This window comes from Oncorhynchus kisutch, linkage group LG23, assembly GCF_002021735.2.
Source record: "Oncorhynchus kisutch isolate 150728-3 linkage group LG23, Okis_V2, whole genome shotgun sequence".
Classification (NCBI taxonomy): domain Eukaryota; kingdom Metazoa; phylum Chordata; class Actinopteri; order Salmoniformes; family Salmonidae; genus Oncorhynchus; species Oncorhynchus kisutch.
This window is the reverse complement of record NC_034196.2, coordinates 1,376,117-1,402,736: the sequence shown is the minus strand read 5'-3', so window position 1 is coordinate 1,402,736 and position 26,620 is coordinate 1,376,117. Positions and strand designations below refer to the sequence as shown.

Sequence of the window (26,620 nt, the reverse complement as noted above, 5' to 3'; positions counted from 1 at the left end):
GGTGTCTAAGATTCAACCAATAAGAAAGCGCCCTGTTGGCTCAACAGGCATTCACGTCATCCTCTCTGTTTCAATGCTACGTAAGCAGTGATACCAAAATATGGCGGTGTCCATAGGAAGGTGTCTGGCTGCTGATGCTTGTTTATTAATATTAACTTTAACATTTCACCACAGTCATGCCGATAATATCGTTGCCGGTGCATCAACTGAAGAAGCTCCACACCGTCGATTTGAATACAAGTACAGTTTCAAGGGACCGCACCTGTCTCAAACCGACGGGATTATTCCTTTTTGGGTACACAGTGGAAGTAAGTTTCAGTTAGATTGGCTAGGCAGTTGCTTACTGTTGTCAATTATCATAACCAATAAATAGGTGTAGTGGAAAATCAGCTGCGATAGCTATTTTGCCACTCTAGCCAGCGATTGTAACTATTTTGCATGTTGGGGAGACATTTGACACGTTTGTTGTAGCTATCCGGCTACTGCCTGCTGTAGAGAACTTCTGTAGGGGGACCAGTTCATTGTTGTGTAGAGAAGTTCTCGACTGTGCAGACTTGGCTTGCTACAGTTTCTAAAGAGTGGCCTGATATCAAACTCGCTTCAACATGTCATGGTCGTTAAATAGCCAGCAGCTTTAGAATACTGTAGAGAAACAGGAAATGCACCGTCAGGCAATATGCGACTCTTTTCCAGAGTGACTTACAGTTAGTGAATTCATCTTAAGATAGATAGCTAGTTGGGACAACCACATCACAGGTTTAGTAACTGCACTTTCCCTCCATAAACTAGTTCTCAGTAAAGTCAGATCTAGAAAGGGAGAGGGGTATTTTTAAATACTTTTTGAAGAGGTAGGGTTTCAGGCTCTTGCCTGCCAGCTGGCTAAATCACCCAACCGCAAAGTATACCATCTGTATACCTGCCAGCCTACATTTCTTTTTAGCTGACACTTAATAGTTCAGTTGGTTCCTTTCAGCAATACCGAGTCTTGCAAACAAAGAGACATGGATTACTTGCACACAATCTGGAATGCTAACATTCCTCTTGTTAGTCCAAGTTTTGCATTTATCCTTGCAACACACAACCACCCACATGCTACAGCAGGCAGGTTTCACAATACCTAATATTTGAGAGCGCATTTGAAGTTGACAAGCATTGCATTTCTTTTCTATTGAAGTGGCCTGCTTGTCCCCTAGTCTGGCATGGTTTTGTGTAACGTAAAGGGTTAACAAATCAGTGTCTCTAAAAACCATGCAAAGGTCCAGTTGATGACGCACCCAGATTTGAGTCCATTTTACCATGGTGCCTTTGTCTTATCAGTATAGGCTGTAGTGAGATGACATGTGGCTCTACACATGTACAATTGTCAATTTAGAATTTGGTCACACCAAATAAGTGTAGGCAAAGGTCCATATGCCAAAGCCTGGTTGCACTAGGCTAGTTGCTATTACCCATATTTCTACTTTCCAATGCCATATCTGTCTTGGCTAGACAATAAAGCCTAACACGAGCGAGGTAATTTGGATATAGGATGATCTTGTTTCTAGCCATAAGCCTGACAAGCATGGCATAACATTGAAATGTTAACAATACTAGGCCTATTATAATGTCTCTCTGTCCTTTACATAGGAGGCTTTCAGATACATTAATGTTACTGAAAGAGAGCCTTGGACATAATCCCAGGAGCACACCTATTAAGGTATACATGGGCTGAACACACATTTATGTTCCTAACCTCGGGCTTTGTAAGAAAATTAACCTCCTGGTCAATTGTTTGCCCTGAGCCAATAAGCTACTGTTTTCTCCATATGTAGTTACACTATAGAGTTAAACAAGTATTTCTGGACCTTCACAGAGTGAGTTTTCACAGTTTCTGTACAGTTTAAATTCAGGAACCTTTTTGAATGCATGAGAAGCTACATTTTTTTTGGTCAGGATTTGCCAGTATGAATTCATTGAACATTAACTAGAATGTACCCCTCCCAACCCTTTAAACTATCAACCTTGTATTCCAGATGCCATCCCCAGTGCCGACCAGGTCCGTATCACCCCCTCTCTCAGGAGTCAGAAGGGCTCAGTCTGGACCAAAAACACGGTCAACTTTGACCACTGGGAGGCTGAGGTGACCTTTCGTGTGTCTGGACGGGGGAGGATGGGAGCCGACGGCCTCGTAAGAACTGAATAACACCTCCTTTCTATGGTTTCCATACACTGACTTTTTCACTGCTGAGATGAACTGTACTCGGCTGGTTACAACTCTACCATAGTTGCTGGAACCTCCTTCCTATTGCTTCTATTCACTTTTACTCTAGACCAGGGATGGGCAACTGATGGTTGTCGGGGACCACAAAAAACAAAACTCATGAGGCCACAGTGGCCCGTGGGTCTGCTTACCCACATTCATACCCCACCTTGCGAGCAAAACATTTAGCTGCCCCCCTCGTGACAGTGAAGAGAAACACTTTAGAAAGTGTTTGGATTTTTTACATTTCCAGCAAACCTACACTTTGCCATGGGGTGGAGAGAAGATTTTGCAGTTTTACAGATGATTTCCAGCAAACCTACACTTTGCCATGGGGTGGAGAGAAGATTTTGCAGTTTTACAGATGATTTCCAGCAAACCTACACTTTGCCATGGGGTGGAGAGAAGATTTAGCAGTTTTACAGATGATTTCCAGCAAACCTACACTTTGCCATGGGGTGGAGAGAAGATTTTGCAGTTTTACAGATGATTTCCAGCAAACCTACACTTTGCCATGGGGTGGAGAGAAGATTTTGCAGTTTTACAGATGATTTCCAGCAAACCTACACTTTGCCATGGGGTGGAGAGAAGATTTAGCAGTTTTACAGATGATTTCCAGCAAACCTACACTTTGCCATGGGGTGGAGAGAAGATTTTGCAGTTTTACAGATGATTTCCAGCAAACCTACACTTTGCCATGGGGTGGAGAGAAGATTTTGCAGTTTTACAGATGATTTCCAGCAAACCTACACTTTGCCATGGGGTGGAGAGAAGATTTTGCAGTTTTACAGATGATTTCCAGCAAACCTACACTTTGCCATGGGGTGGAGAGAAGATTTTGCAGTTTTACAGATGATTTCCAGCAAACCTACACTTTGCCATAGGGTGGAGGCACATGTTTGTAGTTTTTAATATGGTAACTGATGATCAATGGGCCGGTCGGTAGTTCGTTCACGCTTACTACGAGTTTTCATAGCTGGCCACTAGACTAACTTACCAATCAAAATGTTATTTTTTTGCTGACACGGGCTAATTAAGTGACTGCTGATGCACAATGAAATGCACATTGTGTATTCGATGATTCTACCGCTCAACAGTAAATTGAGAGTTAGTGCCCATCTCTGCTTTAGACCTTTTCACACTACATGCTGTCGCTGATCAAGCTGTACTTTACAGGCCTGGTTACGCATCCACCTTAGTTGCTGGAACAATGCTAGAAAGGACAATGTGAAAAGAGCCAGTTAAATATCAGGGCCAGCACTAGGATAAGACAGTAATTGTCTAATTGACATTTATGGATGAAGACCATCATGAAAATTAAATAACTGTTCTAAACATTTTAATAATAAATATATGAACTTCATTTAAGTCTACAAACTTTACCCAAAAGCAGTAAAGTAAACATAAGCCTGGTTAATTAAACAGCCTCTATTAGGAAAGAGGAGACAACTAGCCAGTTTTAGAATTATGTTTTGTGGAACAAACAGCTGACTGAAGACAGCCAGGTATTCAAAAATACAAGACTTGCAGTTGAGTGGTCTGGTTTCAAATATAGTGGTATGGTTTCTACCCTCTGCTACAGTTAATTAATTATTTCTAGACTGATAAAGGATGGTGTGAAAAGGTTATTTCTGTCCATTGAGACATAGGCCTATGTTATGGTGGCTGTTGTGCTAGTAGAGGATGTGGAGTTGTACTGACCTACCGGCTCAGACTTCAGGTTAATAACCATGTTTACCTCTGTCGGCCCTGTCCCTGTGTAACTCAGTTGGTGAGAGCGTTGTGCTAGTAACTCCAAGGTTGTGTGTTCAATTCCTACATTATGCTGTGACTGTACTTTACATCTTACTGTATCTATTGTCCCCATGTTTATCTGTCTGCCCCTTTGCTGCTCTACTGTTACATACAGTTATTTAGAAGAAAAATAAACGCACACCTATTTAGGCTAGGTGCTGGCTAGCGGAGTAGAAAACTTGAAAATAAAAGATGCGCACACTCTAGGAGCTCAGATACAAAAATGTAATTACCAACGTTTCGACAGCCAAGCTGTCTTCATCAGGGTATAATCACAAACACTGCGGGATGACTTGTTTACATAGTGTCAAAAGACACAGGTGTCTGTAATCATGGCCAAGAGTGGCCTAATATCATTGGTTAATTAAAATGGCATATAAAGAACAGCATACAAACAATGGATAGCATACGATCATAAATTCATTTGACTACACAAGCTTACAAACAATTACAATGGAAAAGTCACAATAATCACAAGATAGTTATTTAGACAGTTAAACAAGTATTTTTGGACCTTCAGTGTCTCCATGTCTTAATTTCTGTCTGTCCCTCTAATAGGCGATATGGTTCACCACTGCACAAGGCCTAGATGGTCCTGTCTATGGAGCTGCTGACAACTGGAACGGCATCGGCATCTTCTTTGATTCCTTTGACAACGATGGGAAGGTTGGTGGCCATATTAATTATTGATTCATAAAATACAAAATAGAATGCATTAATTTACTTAATCATAGGTAAAGTCAAGTGTATATAATATACCTTTAATATTAAATTACTACAATGCGAATTATAGGAATAATAGATTGATACTATACACACTATACAAACTTTTCATACTTTCAAGTGGTATGCCTAGATCTGATGAGGACGTATGCTGGGATTGGATAAAATAAACCCAAATGACCTTCATAACATAGATTAGGTATATTAATGTTTGACCTTTTGTTTTAGAAAAATAACCCTGCTGTGCTGGTGGTGGGAAACAATGGCAAACTTGTTTATGATCACCCAAAGTAAGTCAACATTTCCTTGCCTCACTGACATCACAAAAGGAAAATGTAAACAATTTAAAGAAGATTAGAAAATATTACACAGTAGTTGGAGATTATAGTCCTGTCTCTTCCTAATCTCCCTTGACAGTGAAAGCTTTAAATCACTTCTCTGTGCCAGTTGATCTAGGCCTATGTCTTAGTGTTCTGTTTTGTCACCGCTGAAAATGCCATTTACAATAATAGGAGTAAATTACATTTGAAATGTTTTCCTTAATTTCTCAAATCTCCAAACCATTTACTTTTGGAAATGTTATTTGTTTGATCACACTGTATATGGAGCATTTTAGCACTTGCTTTTCGTGCTGCTATCATGCATGCGTATTTCATACTTTATTTGGATCGACGTTGGCCTTTGTTCTTTTGGATTATTGTTGATGCTTGTGGGGATCAATTAATTAATCTTGAAATATACTGTATTAAGTACTACTATAATAATATGGTGTTCAGTTTTAGTGTCTAAACAGGATGTTTTTTTTGCAGCGATGGCACGACTCAAGCCCTGGGAACATGCTTAAGAGACTTTCGTAACAAACCCTATCCTGTCAGAGCCAAAATAACATACTACAAGAAGACACTAACGGTAGGACAATATTCTATCAACGTTCTCAAATAATCTCTCTCCCTTGTTCTCATCGATACCACTGTCTATACTCTGATCTCTGCCTTTTACTCTGTTTTTCTCCACATCAACAGAGACATGGATACTGAACAGTTTTGCATTATGCACAAAAAAATAGCCTCATCTTTTTATATTGGGCATTTATTTCAATTGATTGCCTTAATTGATGTGCTGTCGTCTGTCCCCTCAGGTGCTGATCAACAATGGTTTCACGCCAGATAAGGATGACTATGAGTTCTGTACCAAGGTGGACAACATGATCATTCCTCAGGAGGGCTACTTTGGCATCTCAGCTGCCACGGGTGGTCTAGCAGGTGGTACTTGGTAACAATTTACTTGACATTAGGATTATTCTTGTCAGGCTAAATTTCAGCTAAACCCAGGTTATGGAAAAGTGACAAGGAATTTTTATGAAGTTCATTTACTGCATTTCCTCAATTTAAAACATGTCACGCAATTTAAAGAACAGCAAAACAAAAGCACACATTGACTCCAGCCTTTATCACCTTGGCTTGTATAGTTACATTGACTCCAGCCTTTATCACCTTGGCTTGTATAGTTACATTGACTCCAGCCTTTATCACCTTGGCTTGTATAGTTACATTGACTCCAGCCTTTATCACCTTGGCTTGTATAGTTACATTGACTCCAGCCTTTATCACCTTGGCTTGTATAGTTACATTGACTCCAGCCTTTATCACCTTGGCTTGTATAGTTACATTGACTCCAGCCTTTATCACCTTGGCTTGTATAGTTACATTGACTCCAGCCTTTATCACCGTGGCTTGTATAGTTACATTGACTCCAGCCTTTATCACCGTGGCTTGTATAGTTACATTGACTCCAGCCTTTATCACCGTGGCTTGTATAGTTACATTGACTCCAGCCTTTATCACCGTGGCTTGTATAGTTACATTGACTCCAGCCTTTATCACCGTGGCTTGTATAGTTACATTGACTCCAGCCTTTATCACCGTGGCTTGTATAGGTACATTGACTCCAGCCTTTATCACCGTGGCTTGTATAGGTACATTGACTCCAGCCTTTATCACCGTGGCTTGTATAGGTACATTGACTCCAGCCTTTATCACCGTGGCTTGTATAGGTACATTGACTCCAGCCTTTATCACCGTGGCTTGTATAGTTACATTGACTCCAGCCTTTATCACCGTGGCTTGTATAGTTACATTGACTCCAGCCTTTATCACCGTGGCTTGTATAGTTACATTGACTCCAGCCTTTATCACCGTGGCTTGTATAGTTACATTGACTCCAGCCTTTATCACCGTGGCTTGTATAGTTACATTGACTCCAGCCTTTATCACCGTGGCTTGTATAGTTACATTGACTCCAGCCTTTATCACCGTGGCTTGTATAGTTACATTGACTCCAGCCTTTATCACCGTGGCTTGTATAGGTACATTGACTCCAGCCTTTATCACCGTGGCTTGTATAGGTACATTGACTCCAGCCTTTATCACCGTGGCTTGTATAGGTACATTGACTCCAGCCTTTATCACCGTGGCTTGTATAGGTACATTGACTCCAGCCTTTATCACCGTGGCTTGTATAGGTACATTGACTCCAGCCTTTATCACCGTGGCTTGTATAGTTTCATGTCAAGTCAAACAGCATCTACAGCCATCTTTTGAGAGAAGTTTTGCTGTTCACTGCAGAGCTGTGTCGATGTGCTTTTCATAGTCCTCAAGCCAGCCAGCCGGGAAAACAACCCCCCCCTGCTCAGGGCTAACCGCATTGTCCTAAAGCCAGCCCGCTAATACCGCTACACTGTATTTGCTTTTTAATCGGAATTGGAATGATTTTCATAGCCTATTTTAAATTGTTGGTGTTGAATTGATGCCCTTGCTTAACGTTGCATCATGATACTTCATGTTTAATGCATTTTTTTCCGTCTTCCAGATGACCATGATGTCCTGTCCTTCTTGACGTTCAGACTAACAGAACCTGGCCAAGAACTGGTAACTAGATTTTATTTTCTACCACTCCCAGTCCTTAGTTATACCAATCTCCAGTAATATTTAATTGGAAGAAGATCTGAGTGAAATTGTGTGGGTATTTAAATAGGGGTATGATAAAGTGTGATGTAAGTAAGGGGCCTCGGTCTCTACGGTGTGGGTTCAGAGTGGTTGTTTTCTGTCCCATTGAAGCCTGCACCTGAAGCAGAGATGCCCAAGGAGGAGCAGGACAAGTACCAGGAGGAATTTGAGAACTTTCAGCAGGAGCTGGACAAAAAGAAAGAGGACTATCAGAAGGAGCATCCGGAAGTCCAGAGAGAACCCAGTTAGTTTCACTCAATAAAATTATACTTTTTTTGCTATGCTTTTATATTGAGACTAATATACTTATTTAATATTGATGTTATTATTCAATAGTTTGGTCAATTAAATGTAACTAAAGAGAGATCCACGCTATATAAGCTCTCCGTAATTTATTGGTTATAACACCACATTTTCTGCATCAGTGCCTTCCTTCTTCAGGATGAAGAACGCACTGAAGCCGAAATGTGGTTCACCCAATAAATTACTGGGAGCATATATATATATATATATATATACATACATACAGAGAGAGAGAGAGTTGAAGTCAGAAGTTTACATGCACCTTAGCTAAATGCATTTAAACTCAGTTTCACAATTCCTGACATTTAATCCGAGTACAAATTCCCTGTCTTAGGATCACCACTTTATTTTAAGAATGTGAAATGTGAATAGTACGGAGTGATTTATTTCAGCTGTAGTTTTTTTAATGACATTCCCAGTGGGTCAGAAGTTTACATACTCAATTAATATTTGGTAGCGTTGCCTTTAAATTGTTTAATTTGGGTCAAACATTTCGGGTAGCCTTCCACAAGCTTCCCACAATAAGTTGGGTGAATTTTGGCCCATTCCTCCTGACAGAGCTGGTGTAACTTAGTCAGGTTTGTAGGCCTCCTTGCCTGCACACGCTTTTTCAATTCTGCCCATAAATTGTCTATAGGATTGAAGTCAAGGCTTTGTGATGGCCACTCCAATTCCTTGACTGTGTTGTCCTTAAGTCAACTTTGGAAGTATGCTTGGGGTTATTGTCCATTTGGAAGACTCATTTGCGACCAAGCTTTAACTTCCTGGCTGATTTCTTGATGTTGCTTCAATATATAAACATAGTTTTCCTACCTCATGACGCCATCTATTTTGTGAAGCGCACCAGTCCCTCCTGCAGCAAAGCACCCCCACAACATGATGCTGCCACCCCCATGCTTCACGGTTGGGATGGTGTTCTTCGGCTTGCAAGCATCCCCCTTTTTCTCTAAACATAATAATGGTCAATATGGCTAAACAGTTCCATTTTTTGTTTCATCAGACCAGACTATCTTTGTACCCATGTGCAGTTGCAAACCGTAGTCTGGCTTTTTTATGGCGGTTTTGGAGCAGTGGCTTCTTCCTCGCTGAGCTGCCTTTCAGGTTATGTCGATATAGGACTCGTTTTACTGTGGATATAGATAAGTTTCTACCGGTTTCCTCCAGCATCTTCACAAGGTCCTTTGCTGTTGTTCTGGGATTGATTTGCACTTTTCGCACCAAAGTACGTTCATCTCTAGGAGACCGAACATATCTCCTTCCTGAGCAGAATGATGGCTGTGTAGTCCCATGGTGTTTGTACTTGCATACTATTGTTTGTACAGATGAACGTGGTACCTTCAGGCGTTTGGAAATTGCTCCCAAGGATGAACCAGACTTGTGGAGGTCTACAATTATTTTACTGAGGTCTTGGCTGATTTATTTAGATTTTCACATGATGTCAAGCAAAGTGGCACTGAGTTTTGAAGGTAGGCCTTGAAATACAGGTACACCTCCAATTGACTCAAATGTTGTCAATTAGCCAATCGGAAGCTTCTAAAGCCATGACATCTATTTCTGGAATTTTCCCAGCTGTTTAAACTGGCCAACTTAGTGTATGTAAACTTCTGACCCACTGGATTTGTGACATCATGATTTATAAATGAAATAATCTGTCTGTAAACAATTGTTGGAAAAATGACTTGTGTCATGCACAATGTAGATGTCCTAACCTACTTGCCAGAACTTCAGTTTGTTAACAAGAAATTTGTGGAGTGGTTGAAAACAAGTTGATGACTCCATCCTAATTGTTAATGATTCCGTCCTAGGTGTATGTAAACTTCTGACTTCAACTGCATGTGTGTGACTCTTTATAGCCTACAGTTTACACAGTTGGTCAGCACAACTTAAATATAAATAACAGAAAAAAAATTAAGTCTAATGCAGGTTATTGGTTACTTTGTACATACTAGATGCTACCAATGGATGCTAGGTTGTCTAGATGCTAAAACTTGATGCAACAGGTGTGTCCTGTTCTTTGTTAAGTCGAGGACATGTACGAGAGTGTCAACGACAGGGAGATCCGCCAGGTATTTGAGGGTCAGAACCAGATCCACCTGGAGATCAAACAGCTTCACCGTCAGCTGGCCATGATCGTCGATGAACAGAACCGCTATGTTTCTGTGGTTACAGACGAGATATCCAAACGTCAATTGGAGTTGGTGGGACAGGTAGGAAGTTTGTACACTCGTGCGCACAAACATTTACATTATGCACACAATTACAACTACCTACTGCTCTGACAGAGGCCTTGCATCAAGGAGGGAAGGTTTTATTCATTAGTACCACTGCAGACTATACCACGAACCTCAGACGTTTACTCTGTTTTGTTCACCTCAATATAGCCATTAACTTTGCTAGACTTGAACTGAAATAGGTGCTGGTAATAATGTTGTGTGCCGGTCCTGTTTATATTTAGGTGCAGGTACTCTGCAGGAAATACTTTTGTGCTAATATTCTATAAAAGGTGCAGTAACTCGAGCAGAAAATCTTGAGGTGTTGGTACTCTGCTCCAGTTACCTCATGCCCAAGTCGAGCACGGGCCATGGACATAGTGCCTTCAGAAACTATTCACAACCCTAGACTTTTTCCACATTTTGTTACAAAGTGGGATTAAAAATGATTTTTTCTTAACAATCTGCACAAAATACTCTAATGTAAAAGCGGAGGAAAAATTCTAGCATTTAAAAAAAAAAATGCATGAAAAATAAAACACTAATATACACAAGCTCTGTCAAATTAGTTGTTGATCATTGCAGGTCTTATAGATTTTCAAGGAGATTTAAGTCTAAACTAATTCAGGAACATGCACTGTATTCTTGGAAAGCAACTCCTGTACAAAGCAGACTGGACAAGGGTTTCCTCTAAGATTTTACCTGTGCTTAGGTCTACACATAATATATTTGGCGCATGTGAAAAATATGATTTGATACAGGCATCCACTACTAAACTTGAAAATATGGAGAGTGATACTCAGTAATGTGTTGTATTTGATGTGCCCCAAAGATAGCACTTTGTATTCAGGAGAAGTGCAATTCATTTGCTGCATTTTTTGCAGTATTACTTTAATGCCTTGTTGCAAACAGTATGCATGTTTTGGGATATTTTTATTCTGTACAGGCTTCCTTTTCACTCTGTCAATTAGGTTAGTATTGTGGATATCTACAATGTTGTTGATACATCCTTAGGAGAGAACTTCCACAGCCATTAAACTCCCAACTCTTTTAAAGTCACCATGGGGACATCCCTGGGTGGTTTCCTTCCTCTCCGGCAACTGAGTTAGGAAGCAAGCCTGTATCAAATCATATTTTTCACATGCGCCAAATATATTATGTGTAGACCTTACAGTGAAATGTTTACTTACAAGTCCTTAACCAACAATGCAGTTATTTTTTTATTATAAAAAATAAAAAAAAGTCACATAATTAAAGAGCAGCAGTAAAATAACCGTAGCGAGACTATATAACTCTTACGTCTGGGCTTCACAGGATAAGGTCACGGTTGGCTTGTGGGGTATCTTTCGTTTATTTGGCGTGGGCTACGGACAAACAGTAGCCTGTGTAAAGTTGGGTTAAGAAACCGTCAATTTGTAAACTCAAGCCTCAGTCTGGACAATTGTTCCTCTATGATTGAGTCAGGTCATTACATTACATCCTGTCAGTAGAGGATGCATGTTTTTTTATTAATTTAAATGCCTTCCTCACCATCTTAATTAAGCATGCCCCATTCAAGAAATGTAGAATCAGGAACAGATATAGGCCTTGGTTCTCTCCAGACCTGACTTCCCTTAACCAACACAAAAACATCCTATGGCGTTCTGCATTAGCATCGAACAGCCTCCGTGATATGCAACTTTTCAGGGAAGCTAGAAACCAATATACACAGGCAGTTAGAAAAGCCAAGGCTAGCTTTTTCAAGCAGAAATTTGCTTCCTGCAACACTAACTCAAAGTTCTGGGACACTGTAAAGGCCACGGAGAATAAGAACACCACCTCCCACTGCACTGAAGATAGGAAACCCTGTCACCACTGATAAATCCACTATAATTGAGAATTTCAATAAGCATTTTTCTACAGCTGGCCATGCTTTCCACCTGGCTACCCCTACCCCGGTCAACAGCACTGCACCCCCCACAGCAACTTGCCCAAGCTTTCCCCATTTCTCCTTCTCCCAAATCCAGTCCGCTGATGTTCTGAAAGAGCTGCAAAATCTGGACCCCTACAAATCAGCCGGCCAAGACAATCTGGACCCTTTCTTTCTAAAAAACTATCTGCCGAATTTGTTGCCACCCCTATTACTAGCCTGTACAACCTCTCCTTCATGTCGTCTGAGATTCCCAAAGATTGGAAAGCAGCTGCGGTCATCCCCCTCTTCAAACAGGGGGTCACTCTGGGGGACACTCTTGACCCAAACTGCTACAGACCGAAATCTATCCTACCCTGCCTTTCTAATATCTTTGAAAGCCAAGTCAACAAATGGATTACCGACCATTTCGAATCCCACCATACCTTCTATGCAATCTGGTGTCAGAGCTGGTCATGGGTACACCTCGGCTACACTCAAGGTCTTACACGATATCTTAACCGCCATCGATAAGAAACAATACTGTGCAACCGTATTCATTGACCTAGCCAAGGCTTTCGAGACTGTCAATCACCACATCCTCATCGGCAGACTCGATAGCCTTGGTTTCTCAAATGATTGCCTCGCCTGGTTCACCAACTACTTCTCTGATAGAGTTCAGTGTGTCAAATCGGAGGGTCTCTTGTCCGGGCCTCTGGCAGTCTCTATGGGGATGCCACAGGGTTTAATTCTGGGACCGACTCTCTTCTCTGTATACATCAATGATGTCTCTCTTGCTGCTGGTGAGTCTCTGATCCACCTCTACGCAGACGACACCATTCTGTATACTTCTGGCCCTTCTTTGGACACTGTGTTAACAACCCTCCAGGCGAGCTTCAATGCCATACAACTCTCCTTCCGTGGCCTCCAATTGCTCTGAAATTTAAAACAAATACGAAATGCATGCTCTTCAACCAATCGCTGCCTGCACCTGCCCGCCTGTCCAACATCACTACCCTGGACGGCTCTGACTTAGAATATGTGGACAACTACAAATACCTAGGTGTCTGGTTAAACTGTAAACTCTCTCCTTCCAGACTCACATCAAACATCTCCAATCCAAATTTAAATCTAGAATCTAAACCTATTTCGCAACAAAGCATCCTTCACTCGTGCTGTCAAATCTACCCTTGTATAACTGACCATCCTACCAATCCTCGACTTCGGCGATGTCATTTACAAAATAGCCTTCAATACCCTACTCAACAAATTGGATGCAGTCTATCAGAGTGCCATCAGTTTTGTCACCATAGCCCCATATACTACCCAATGTGACCTGTACGCTCTCGTTGGCTGGCCCTCGCTTCATACTCGTCGCCAAATCCACTGGCTCCATGTCATCTACAAGACCCTGCTAGGTAAAGTCCCCCCTTATCTCAGCTCGCTGGTCACCATAGCAGCACCCACCTGTAGCACGCGCTCCAGCGGGTATATCTCTCTGGTCACCCCCGAAACCAATTCTTCCTTTGGCCACCTCTCCTTCCAGTTCTCTGCTGCCAATGACTGGAAGAGCAGCTTACAGATTAATGCACCTGTACATATCCCATCTATAATTTAGCCCAAACAACTACCTCTTTCCCTACTGTATTTATTTATTTAGCTCCTTTGCACATTCTTCCACTGCAAATCAACCATTCCAATGTTTTACTTGCTATATTGTATTTACTTCGCCACCATAGCCTTTTTTTGCCTTTACCTCTCTTATCTCACCTCACTTGCTCACATTGTATATATACTTATTTTTCTACTGTATTATTGAATGTTTGTTTTTATTCCATGTGTAACTCTGTGTCGTTGTATCTGTCGAACTGCTTTGCTTTATTTTGTCCAGGTCGCAATTGTATATGAGAACTTGTTCTTAACTTGCCTACCTGGTTAAATAAAGGTGAAATAAAAAATATACACGAGGTACAGAGTCGGTGTGCAGGGGCACTAGTTAGTCCAGGTAATTGAGGTAATATGTACATGTAGAGTTATTAAAGTGACTGCATAGATAACAGAGTAGCAGCAGCGTAAAAGGGAGGGGGGGTGGGCAATGCAAATAATCTGGGTAGCCATTTGAAGAGGAGTCTTATGGCTTGGGGGTAGAAGCTGTTTAGAAGCCTCTTGGACCTAGACTTTAGTGACTGGGTGTATTGAAACGCCATCCAAAGTGGGATTAACTTCTTCACCATGCCCAAAGGGAAATATTTTTATAAGTCTACCAGTAGATACCCTTCTTTCCAAGGCATTGGAAAACCTCCCTGTTAGTGGTTGAATCTGTGTTTTGAAATTCACTGCTCGACTGAGGGACCATACAAATATCTGTATGTGTGGGGTAGAGAGATGAGGTAGTCATTCAAAAATAATTTATATAACTATTATTGCACACAGTGAGTTTATGCAATTTATTTATCCCACCTGGCCAACATCCGGTGAAATTGCAGAGCGTGAAATTCAAACTACAGAATTATAAATATTAAACTTTCATAAAATCGCAAGTGTAATACATCAAAATAAAGCTTAACTTCTTGTTAATCCAGCCGCGGTGTCAGATTTCAAAAAGGCTTTACGGCGAAAGCACACCATGCGATTATCTGAGGACAGCGCCCCGCAAACAAAGCAGAAAACATATATTTCAACCAGACAGGTGCGCCATGAAAGTCAGAAATAGCGATATAATAAATGCCTTACATTTGATCTTCTGTTGGCACTAAAAGTTCCCAGAACATCATAAATGGTCCTTTTGTTCGATAATGTCCTTCATATCCATAAAAACTCAGTTTAGCTGGCGCACTTCAGGCAATAATCCACCCAGTTTCCCTCCATTATTAATGCATACAAAATTATTCCCAAACGTTACTAAAACTTTTCCAAACAACATTTTGGGGGGGAATGGTTTGTCCTCTGGGTTTCGCCTGCCATATCAGTTCTGTTATACTCTCAGACATACTTTTAACAGTTTAGAAACTTTAGTGTTTTCATTCCAAATCTACCAATTATATGCATATCCTAGCTTCTGGGCCTGAGTAGCAGGCAGTTTACTTTGTGCACGCTTTTCATCCGGATGTGAAAATAGTGCCCCCTACCCAAGAGGTTAAGCACATTTTTACTCCTGAACTTATTTAGGCTTAGGGTCGAAATAGGGTTGTTTTACACATGTTCTACTGCAGCGCCGTCTTGTATCGGTCTTTGTGTTTGGTCTTTTCCTGTGTAAATAGTCAGTCTTTTTCGCATACATCTTAATCAAATTTTAGCCCACCAAACTACCTCATCCCCATATTATTATTTTTGCTCCTTTGCACCCCAGTATCTCTACTTGCACGTTCATCTTCTGCACATCTATCACTCCAGTGTTTAGTTGCTAAATTGTAAATATTTCGCCACTATAGCATATTTATTGCCTTACCTCCCTAATCTTACTACATTTGCACACACGGTATTTATACTTTTCTATTGTGGTATTATCCCATATGTAATTCGGTTTTTGTTGCACTGCTTTGCTTTATCTTGGCCAGGTCGCAGTTGTAAATGAGAACTTGTTCTCAACTGGCCAACCTGGTTAAATAAAGGTGAAATAAAATGTTTCCTGAACTTTTTTGCCATGGGTTTTGGTAAGAAGCTAACGAGGTTCAGACTACAATCTCATTTTCAATCATATGCTGCTTACACATTTTAGCATTTTTATTCATTTGTAAAAACATAATTCTACTTTGACATTATGGGGGTGGTGGGTGTGTTTGTCACTGGCCTACACAACTCGATTTAATTAATTGATACATTTTAATACATTTTAAAACAAAATGTGAAAAGTCAAGGGGTATGAATACTTTCTGAAGGCACTGTATGTATGCCAGTTTATTACTAAAAAGGAAAGATGCCTTTACTCAAACATCTTTCAGTAATCTATCCTTAGGTATAAAACATTTATTCATTTAATTGTTTATCGTCTTTAGGCTCCTAGTCAAGAAATGGGTGCAGTGTTCGCAACACAACAGGAGATACTGAGAAACCTGAACGAGTTGAGGTAAGTGCAGTAGCAATGACCATTGTTTTGTTTTCTTTGTATTTGTTTATCACCTTCAATGCTGCAGAAATGTTTTGGTACCTTTCCCCAGATCTGTGCCTCGACACGATCTCGGACCTCTAGGACAAATACTTTGACCTCATTGCTTAGTTTTTGCTCTGTAGTGCACTGTCAAATGTGGGACCTTTATATAGACTGGTGTGTGCCTCTCCAAATCATGTCCAATCCATTCAATTTACCACAGACTCCAATCAAGTTGTATAAACATCAAGGATCATCAATGGAAACAGGATGCGGCTGAGCTCAATTTCGAGTCTTATAACAATGGGTCTGAATACTGAATACTGAATACTTATGTAAATAAAATAAAGAAAGTGAGCCATCTGGCTACACAAACTTGGTGTTGATGGGGAGTGCGAAGAAACAGACAACCAGTAGTCGTTGAGAGGGGAGCTGCGCAGCACAGTGGAGAAAGTGAGAAAGATTGCGAGTCACTTTCGCAAGTCAGATGTTGTGTGTAGCACAATGCTGTTTGCATTGGCATGGCAGAAGAATCCATCACTTGCAGCCATTTCTGCTTGAATTTCGTGTCAGCTTCAGGTAAGACTGCATAGTTCTAAGACGTTTTGCTAGTAAAACCCCCGTGCTCTTGCTGAAGCCCCTTCTCTGTACATACCTCCCAGGTGTTTGGAGTGTAGGCCAGCCTGCATGTTGGATCAATCAACTTGTCAAACCGCTTGTAGGCTCAATTGTATTTTACGCTTGCAAATTTAGCATTCTGCCTTGTGGCATTACTTTTAGTGAAGCTCTACTACACAGTCAACATTTTTTGAATGAATAAAAGTAGGTAGGCCTACTTAACCGGTAGCTCAAAAGCTGGTGCCAATTTTATTCCCATAGACCTACTAACTGCATTTAAAGGTCATGTGTACAGTTTCAGCACAAACAATATAGTAAATATGTTGTAATAGCCCAACAGTGCGCAGCCTTTTTTACTCATTTAGGTTACTATTGTTGAGTAACTACAATGTTGTTGATCCATGCATAGTTTTCTCATATCACAGTCATTAAATGTTGTAGCTGTGTTTTAAATTCACTGTTGTCCTCATGGTGAAATCCCTGAGTGGTTCCCTTCCTCGGTCAGTTGACAATCTTTGTAGTGACTGAGTGTGTTGGTACACCATCCAAAGCCTAATTAATAACTTTAACATGCTCAAACAGATATTCATTGCCTGCTTTTAATTATTTTCACCCATCTACCAATCGGTGCCCTTCTTGTCTAAGCAAAAACTCTGTGCTAGATACTCACTACTTGACTGAGGGACCTTACAATTATCTGAATGTGTTTGGTACAATCATACAGTAGTCATTCAAAAATCATGTTAACCACTAATATTGCACACAGTGAGTCCATACAATTTATGTGATCTGCTAAGCAAATTTCTACTCCTGAACTTATTTAGGCTTGCCATAAAAGGGTTTGAATATGTACTGACTCAATATTTTGTATTCATTAAACCCCCCCCCCCCCCCCCCCCCCCCACTTAGCTCCATACTCTACATTTGGGAGTGTTACTGCTTACTTGAAACCTATTCTTTAGCTACCTCTGTTATTTGACAAGATCATGTTTCTGATTAAATTACATTTCTTATGTATTACTAGCAGGAGGGGTACGTCCTTTCCTTTTAATATTGTCTAGAAGCAATTTAAGATGATTACAAAGCCAAAAAGACTGTCAAATAAAAGCAATTGGAAGGCTATAAGTATCAAGCTCTCGAGGGAACTGCGACATCAAGAAAGCAATCAGAAGGAGCCCGTGTTTTGTATCTGTGTATGAAGGATGTATTTTAAAGACTGATGTTTAATACTCTGAGGACAAATGGTGCTAAAATTTGGCCTTTTCTTGCAGCCATCCCAGGGCCACATGGCACAGAGCACACAGCTGAGGGACAGTCATACAGTATAAGACGTTTGTATAAACAAAATCTAATTTGTTTCTCAAATTACAAAAAATCGCCCTTGAAAGTAAGTCTACATTTTATTAAACCATGCATATAATCTTTATCTCATCCAAGTGACCAATTTATGAAAAAGCCCTTCTCAGATCAGAGAACATAATTTAACAGAGACTACAGTAAGATAAAGACATGTCTTAATTATTGTCTATAGGAAGGGGTTATGAATTTAAAGAGGTCATAATCTACCTGAATATAATCTAATACAGCTCAATCACCTGTTACTGCATTATAGATTATAGGCCAGATGTGCATCTATACTATATTTTTAAAGACATATCTTAATTATTGTCTATAGGAAGGGGTTATGAATTTAAAGAGGTCATAATCTACCTGAATATAATCTAATACAGCTCAATCACCTGTTACTGCATTATAGATTATAGGCCAGATGTGCATCTATACTATATTTGTAAACATTTATGTAAATCACATTATGCTACAGAAACTATCATGAGTCCTTTCACATCCGGATGAAAAGCATGCCCAAAGTAAACTGTCTGCTACTCAGCCCCAGGAGCTAGGATATGCATGTAAATAGTAGATTTGGATAGAAAACACTCTGAAGTTTCTACAACTGTTAGAATAATGTCTGTGAGTATAACAGAACTGATTTGGCAGGCGAAACCCCGAGCACAATCCTTCCAGGGGAAAAAAATAGAGGTCACTGTTTTCCAATGGTTTTCTATGGGAGACCTGATTTATTAGGGCCCATATTGCAGTTCCTATGGCTTCCACTAGATGTCAAGTCTTTAGAAATTGTTTGATGTTTTTCTTTTGAGAAAAGCCTCTGAAGGGCTTTAGTTGCGTGTGAACTGGAGCGCACTTCACGTTGTTTTTATCCCGTATTAGAAACAGTATTCTGTCTTTATTTGATTTTTTATTTACATTTTAGGATACCGGAGGTTGGATTAGGAACGTTGTTTGAAATGTTTGGACTAAGTTTACAGGTAATTTATTAGATACTTTGTAGTCATTTTGGAACCGGTGTATTTCTGAATCAAACACCCCAAATAAATGGACATTTTGGGGATATAAAGAAGTAATTTATCGAACAAAACAACCATTCATTGTGTCATTGAGACATTTTAAGATTGCAAAAAGAAGACTTTCAAAGGTAAGGCATTTATAATATGGCTATTTCTGACTTTTGTGTCACACCTGCCTGGTTGAAATATGTTTTTCATGTGTTTGTATGCGGGGCTCTGTCCTCAGATAATTGCATGGTTTTCTTTTGTCGTAAAGCCTTTTTGAAATCTGACACCGTGGATTAACAAGAAGTTAAGCTTTATTTTGATGTATTGCACTTGTATTTTTGAAGGTTGAATATTGATATTTTTGTAGTTTGAATTTGGCGTGCTACAATTTCACTGGATGTTGTCAAATCAATCCTGTTATCGGGATTCGCGCTTAAGGGATACATAAGAGGTTATAGGCCAGATCTGCATCTATACTGTATTTGTAAACATTTATTATGTCAATCAAATTATGCTCCAGAAACTATCACGATGAGCCCATACATTGATCAGTAATAATCCTATATCCCCTGATTCAATCAAGCAATTATTGTCACATTTATGTATTACTACATTATAGTTAATAAGCCAGACATTTATTTTAGGCAAAACTATCTGGACACCCCTTAAAAATATGTGGATCCAGCTATTTCTTCCCTGCTAGACCTGCCCCGGTCAACTAAGGGCTATTATTGTGAAGTGGTACTGTCTAGGAGCCACAACGGCTCAGCTCAGCCACGAAGTGGTAGGCCAAACAAGCTCCTAGAACAGGACCGCAGAGTTCCGAAGTGTGTAGGGTAAAAAAATCATTTTCTCTGTATGGAAAATGTCGATTGCACATTTACAGATGCCACAGACCAATTACAACTATTATGGTTTCAATAGACAATGCCAAATTATGTGTTAATCTTAAACAAGCTTAGCTCCTAACTAGCAAACTGACAAATCCCATTTGAGAGATTCCAAGTCAAACTTGCCCTGGGCAAAAATGTATAGTCGTGGTATTATTTATAAATAGTTTACAGAAATGTTTTCTGTTTTCAACCTTTCTAGGTTGCATGTGATACTTATTGAAAAGTTAAGTATCTATTTCTTATTAAGATACTGTATGTCTGGGTTAAAAATATAGTGATTCCATATGAAACCAGGACAAAAAAATACAATGATTTGGAGGATTTTTCACAAAATGTAAACCATAAAATTTAAACCATTTGTCATTTGGAGGATATACATAGGATATCCATTCATGCATGCATACATTTGAAGTCGGAAGTTTACATGAACTAGTTTTAATAACTCCAATCTAAGTGTTTCAACCACTCCACGCATTTCTTGTAAACAAACTATAGTTTTGGCAAGTCGGTTTAGGACATCTACTTTGTGCATGACACAAGTCATGTTTCGAAACAATTGTTTACAGATTATTTCATTTATAATTCACTGTATCACAATTCCAGTGGGTCAGAAGTTTACATACGCTAAGTTGACTGTGCCTTTTAAACAGTTTGGAAAATTCCCGAAAATTATGTCATGGCTTTAGAAGCTTCTGATAGGCAAATTGACATCGGTTGAGTCAATTGGTGTACCTGAGGATGTATTTCAAAGCCTACCTTCAAACCCGGTGTATCATGGGACAATCAAAAGAAATCAGAATTAATTGTAGACCCCGACAAGTCTGGTTCATCCTTGGGAGCAATTTCCAAACGCCTGAAGGTACCACGTTCATCTGTACAAACACCATGGGACCACGCAGCCGTCATTCCGCTCAGGAAGGAGACATGTTCCGTCTCCTAGAGATGAACGTACTTTGGTGCGAGAAGTGCAAAACAATCCAAGAACAACAGCAAAGGACCTTGTGAAGACGCTGGAGGAAACGGGTACAAAAGTATCTATATCCACAGTATAACGAGTCATGTATCAACATAACCTGAAAGGCTGCTCAGCAAGGAAGAAGCCACTGCTCCAAAACCACCATTAAAAAAGCCAGACTATGGTTTGCAACTGCACATGGGGACAAAGATTGTACTTTTTGGAGAAATGTTTTCTGGTCTGATGAAACAAAAATAGAACTGTTTGGCCATAATGACCATTGTTATGTTAGGAGGAAGGGGGGAGGCTTGCAAGCCCAAGAACAACTTCCCAACCGTGAAGCATGGGGGTGGCAGCTTCATGTTGTGGGGGTGCTTTGCTGCAGGAGGGACTGGTGCACTTCAAAATAGATGGTATCAATGGAAGGAAAATGATGTGGATATATTGAAGCAACATCAAGACATCAGTCAGGAGGTTAAAGCTTGGTCACAAATGGGTCTTCCAAATGAACAATGACCCCAAGTATACTTCCAAAGTTGTGGCAAAATGGCTTAAGGACAAATTCAAGGTATTGGAGTGGCCATCACAAAGCCCTAACCTCAATCCTATTGAAAATGTGTGAGCAGAACTCAAAAAGCTTGTGCGGGCAAGGAGGCCTACAAACCTAACTCAGTTCCACAAGCTCTGTCAGGAGGAATGGGCCAAAATTCACCCAATTTATTGTGAAAGGCTACCTGGAAAGTTTGACCCAAGTTAAACAATGTAAAGGCAATGCTACCAAATACTAATTGGGTGTATGTAAACTTCTGACCCACTGGGAATGTGATGAAAGAAATTTAAAGCGGAAATCATTCTCACTACTATTATTCTGACGATTCACATTCTTAAAATAAAGTGGTGATCCTAACTGACCTAAGACAGGGAATTTTTACGAGTTTTGTTACTTGGATTAAATGTCAGGAGTTGTGAAACTGAGTTTAAATGTATTTGGCTAAGGTGTATGTAAACTTCCGACTTCAACTGTACCTACATAGATGCATGCACTACCGTTCACAATTTTGGTGTCCTTGTTTTTGACACTGTCCATTTTAAATAACATCAAATTGATTGGATATACAGTGTAGACATTGTCAATGTTGTTAATTACTATTGTAGCTGTATTTCAATGGACAAAAAATGGCTTTTCTTTCAAAAACGAGGACATTTTCTAAGTGACCCCAAACTTTTGAACCGGTTGTGTACATGCACACACTACATGACCAAATGGGCATTAATATGGAGTTGGTCCCCCCTTTTCTACTATAACAGCCTCCACTCTTCTGGGAAGGCTTTCCACTACATGTTGGAACATTGCTGTTGGGTCTTGCTTCCATTCAGCCGCGAGCATTAGTGAGGTCAGGCACTGTCAGTGTTTGTTCCATAGAGATTGCATGGCTGGGTGCTTGGTTTTATACACCTGTCAGCAACAGGTGTGGCTTAAATAGCCAAATCCACTAATGTGAAGGGGTTTTCTTACTCAGGCCTCATGTTTATACTCCATAATGTTTCATCTGTAGGTGCTACAAAGCAGCAATTGTGGTCATGACGTTTTACCGCTTGTACTGTAATATGAGTATTTTCATTTCAAGAGAAACATTTTTACTTTTGAATAATGACAAATCAACATGAATATTTAAACACCATTTTGGATGTGGTCAATTGTTCTGTACAGTCGTGGCCAAAAGTTGTGAGAATGACACAAATATACATTTTCAAAGTCTGCTGCCTCAGTATGTATGATGGCAATTTGCATATACTCCAGAATGTTATGAAGAGTGTTCAGATGAATTGCAATTAATTGCAAAGTCCCTCTGCCATGCATATTAACTGAATCTCCCAAAAAAAACATTTCCACTGCATTTCAGCCCTGCCACAAAAGGACCAGCTGACATGTCAGTGATTCTCTCATTAACACAGTTGTGAGTGTTGATGAGGACAAGGCTGGAGATCACTCTGCCATGCTGATTTGAGTTTGAATAACAGACTGGAAGCTTCAAAAGGAGGGTGGTGCTTGGAATCATTGTTCTTCCTATGTCAATCATGGTTACCTGCAAGGAAACGCATGCCATCATCATTGCTTTGCAAAAAAAGGGCTTCACAGGCAAGGATTTTGCTGCCAGAAAGATTGCACCTAAATCAACGATTTATCGGATCATCAAGAACTTCAAGAGCAGTTCAATTGTTGTGAAGAATGCTTCAGGGCGCCCAAGAAAGTCCACCAAGCGCCAGGACAGTCTCCTAATGTTGATTACGCTGCGGGATCAGGGAACCACCAGTACAGAGCTTGCTCGGGAATGGCAGCAGGCAGGTGTGAGTGCATCTGCACGCACAGTGAGTCGAAGTCTTTTGGAGGATGGTCTGGTGTCAAGAAGGGCAGCAAAGGAGCCACTTCGCTCCAGGAAAAACATCAGGGACAGACTGATATTCTGCAGAAGGTCCAGGGATTACTGCTGAAGACTGGGGTAAAGTCACTTCCTCTGAATCCCCTTTCCGATCGTTTGGGGCGTCCGGAGAAGATAAGGTGAGCGCTACCATCAGTCCTGTGTCATGCCAACAGTAAAGCATCCTGAGACCAGTCATGTGTGGAGTTGCTTCTCAGCCAAGGGAGTGGGCTCACTCACAATTTTCCCTAAGAACACAGCCATGAATAAAGAATAGTACCAATACATCCTCGGAGAGCAACTTCTTCCAACCATCCAGGAACAGTTTGGTGATGAACAATGCCTTCCCAGCATGACAGAAAGGCAAAAGTGATAACTAAGTGGCTCAGGGAACAAAACATCCATATTTTTGGTCCATGGCCAGGAAACTCCCCAGACCTTAATCCAATTGAGAACTTGTGGTCAATCCTCAAGAGGCAGGTGGACAAACAAAAATCCGCAAATTCTGACAAACTCCAAGCATTGATTATGCAAGAATGGGCTGCCATCAGTCAGGATGTGGCCCAGAAGTTAATTGACTAATTGGTGATTTGCAGGATGTGCAATGATACAAGTAAAATGAGGGCTGTAAGTTTGTTACATTTGCCTTCTATGCCAATTTCTCTGTATAAAATGGTCCTTAACTTTAAACTAGCAGAGATCCCACTCTCGAACTGTGACATGCCCATAGAATATATTATGTTCAACAATATATGGAAACATTTGCCTAATAATTTTTTTTTATATACAGTCGTAGCCAAAAGTTTTGAATGACGCACATTAATTTTCACAGTTTGCTGCTTCAGTGTCTTTGGGTATTTTTCTCAGATGTTACAATATTTCAAAAGGACCATTCTACATATTCAATTTTGTGAATCTCCCAAATCAGTCTTTTTTTTTGTCCTGGTTTTGTATGGAATCACTCCATGGGATTAATTTAGCAATCATGTCCTTTTTTATTGGATGATTAGATTTTTTTATCAACTTTAAGGATAAATTGCCTTTTTGTTAGCTAAATAGAAGATCCGAAAGATTAATTTGGACAATTCACTGTAATACTAAGATTAAATTGTTCATTTACAGTACATTTGCAGTAATTTCTTATCTCTGGAGGGGACTTTTGGCTGGACTTAATAAAACAAACTGCAGGAAGCTCACACTCATTTAAAGTAGTTTCCGGGTTGCCTAGTGTGCCACCAATGTGTGCCACTGCCTTCAGAGCTCATATATGCCAGTATTGGCGATGGTTAGAATCCAGACCTCTTGCCCTTCTATCTCTCCTACCAACTTTCCTGTCACCCTCTCACTGTCCAAAATAGTTTGTTAAATCCGTACAGATGTCTCATTTGTGAGTGAGCAAGGATGTATGAAAGAGTTCTGTGTGTGCTGTACAATAATCGGGAATGTGTGTTGTCAATTGTGTTGGCCTAGCGTCTCTGCCTCATCTTCCTATTTTTAATCCAGATAAGTGGTCTGGGCATTGTTCACAAACAACGGTCCAATATCTTTAGTGTCATCATGGATAAACCTGCCTGTATGTCTGGGTCACACATTCACGTCTTCACACACTATCATAATGTAGGGAAAAGCCAAACAAGATTGAATAATTTCCAAGCTTTCATTTAATCATGGCAGAATTTCTTTTTACTCCAAATTCACATACTTCATTTGGGATCATTTACGTATACAAAGATATTAAAATATTCAATGACCTTCATTCTGTATCAAACTGAAATCCTATCGATTCCATTTCTGGTTTAATGTTGTCACATACTTCAGATGTTATTTACCATGGGCTATGGATTTCTTCACTACCCTTTCTGGTGTGCTGATGTGAGATGAGATGTCAAATGGCTAAATCTTTTTTTGTTCTATTCTATGCATTCTTCTACTGCAGCATCAGCTGTGTTCAACAGATATACCTGATATACCTGGCCTTTCTAGGGAGTTTTTCCTAGCCACCGTGCTTCTACACCTGCATTGCTTGCTGTTTGGGGTTTTAGGCTGGGTTTCTGTACAGCACTTTGAGATATCAGCTGATGTACGAAGGGCTATATAAATACATTTGATTTGATTTGATATACCTGACGCTGTTTTTTTTTTCTCGTCAGAAACTCTTTCCATGAGTCTCTGAAGCAGATCGGCGCCACTCAGCACCAAGCCAACCCAGTGAGCATGGGGACATATGAGACGGTGCAACACTTCAGCGAAATCCAGGAACATCTACACGTGGTCAAGAGGAACATCGAACATCTTATCACACGCAATGGGGTCTGTTAATAACTTATCTTACAATAAACCGCTGTAAAAACCACATCAAGTCTCAACAAATGAATTTGGAACGAGCATTGGATTTGTGTTTTTACTCTTTGTTTTGTAATGCATGTAGAGCCCCAGTGAAAATCAGGGAGAGAAATGCCCTGACCCTCCTAAAATGCCTTCCTGCCTGGATACTATTCACTTCTTGGTCTTTGTGGTCATCCAATCAGTCCTGTTCTTCAGCTACATCGTGTACAAGTAAGAATGAGATCTTGTTTTCACTTTATTAGCGTTGGTAATTCAAAATTGTAGTTACATTTTTTTTCTCACAATTCACTCTATTTTCTGGTTTCTTCTCCCCCTACAGAAGTCAACAAGAAGCAGCAGCAAAGAAATTCTTTTGAGGAAACATTATCATCGATATCATGATATGTAAATGAGGGACTGTTCATTTTGCTGTTTTATGTTTTTGAGTTTGTAAATTATTGTACTTAAATGAGATTTTGTTTGAGAAGTTTCTTTTTTTTAAATGCCTTTAGTTTTAATTTGATCTGATATTTTGAATGTGTTATGTGAATGAATGCGGGAGTGGGAAATGTTAAGATTCCAAATATGGCAAAATACTGTATATTACAAGTCATTGGATGATATTTGATTTTTTTTTTTTTTTTTTTGACAAGTGCCATCCCCCAGAAGACAAACACACCTCTGTCTGCCAATTCACATAGTTTGGAAAACTGTGAATTTAATAAATGCGCAATTTTGTATTAATGCTGAACTATGTTGAATTAAACCCAGTGGGTGTCTTCTTGAGTGGTTTTAATATACCAAAA

The 26,620-nt window shown here is 40.0% G+C and overlaps 2 protein-coding genes across 3 annotated transcripts; both read left to right on the top strand.

The window, feature by feature from the left end:
• Positions 1 to 26,620, top strand: LOC109868316 (protein ERGIC-53). 2 transcript variants are annotated; one of them, XM_020457783.2, is made up of 13 exons: positions 1 to 308; positions 2,013 to 2,167; positions 4,592 to 4,699; positions 4,985 to 5,046; positions 5,566 to 5,665; positions 5,895 to 6,018; positions 7,625 to 7,683; positions 7,873 to 8,005; positions 10,087 to 10,271; positions 16,158 to 16,228; positions 25,640 to 25,799; positions 25,918 to 26,045; positions 26,155 to 26,620. In XM_020457783.2, the coding sequence occupies exons 1-13, from the start codon at positions 101 to 103 to the stop codon at positions 26,189 to 26,191; spliced, it is 1,530 nt and encodes a 509-aa protein (XP_020313372.1). In that variant the 5' UTR covers positions 1 to 100; the 3' UTR covers positions 26,192 to 26,620. The 2 variants fall into 2 exon arrangements, with proteins under 2 accessions (XP_020313372.1, XP_020313371.1); XM_020457782.2 differs by having other exon boundaries at positions 63 to 308; positions 5,895 to 6,021.
• Positions 6,035 to 7,618, top strand: LOC116356557 (uncharacterized). The gene is made up of 2 exons (XM_031802344.1): positions 6,035 to 7,277; positions 7,317 to 7,618. The coding sequence occupies exons 1-2, from the start codon at positions 6,151 to 6,153 to the stop codon at positions 7,354 to 7,356; spliced, it is 1,167 nt and encodes a 388-aa protein (XP_031658204.1). The 5' UTR covers positions 6,035 to 6,150; the 3' UTR covers positions 7,357 to 7,618.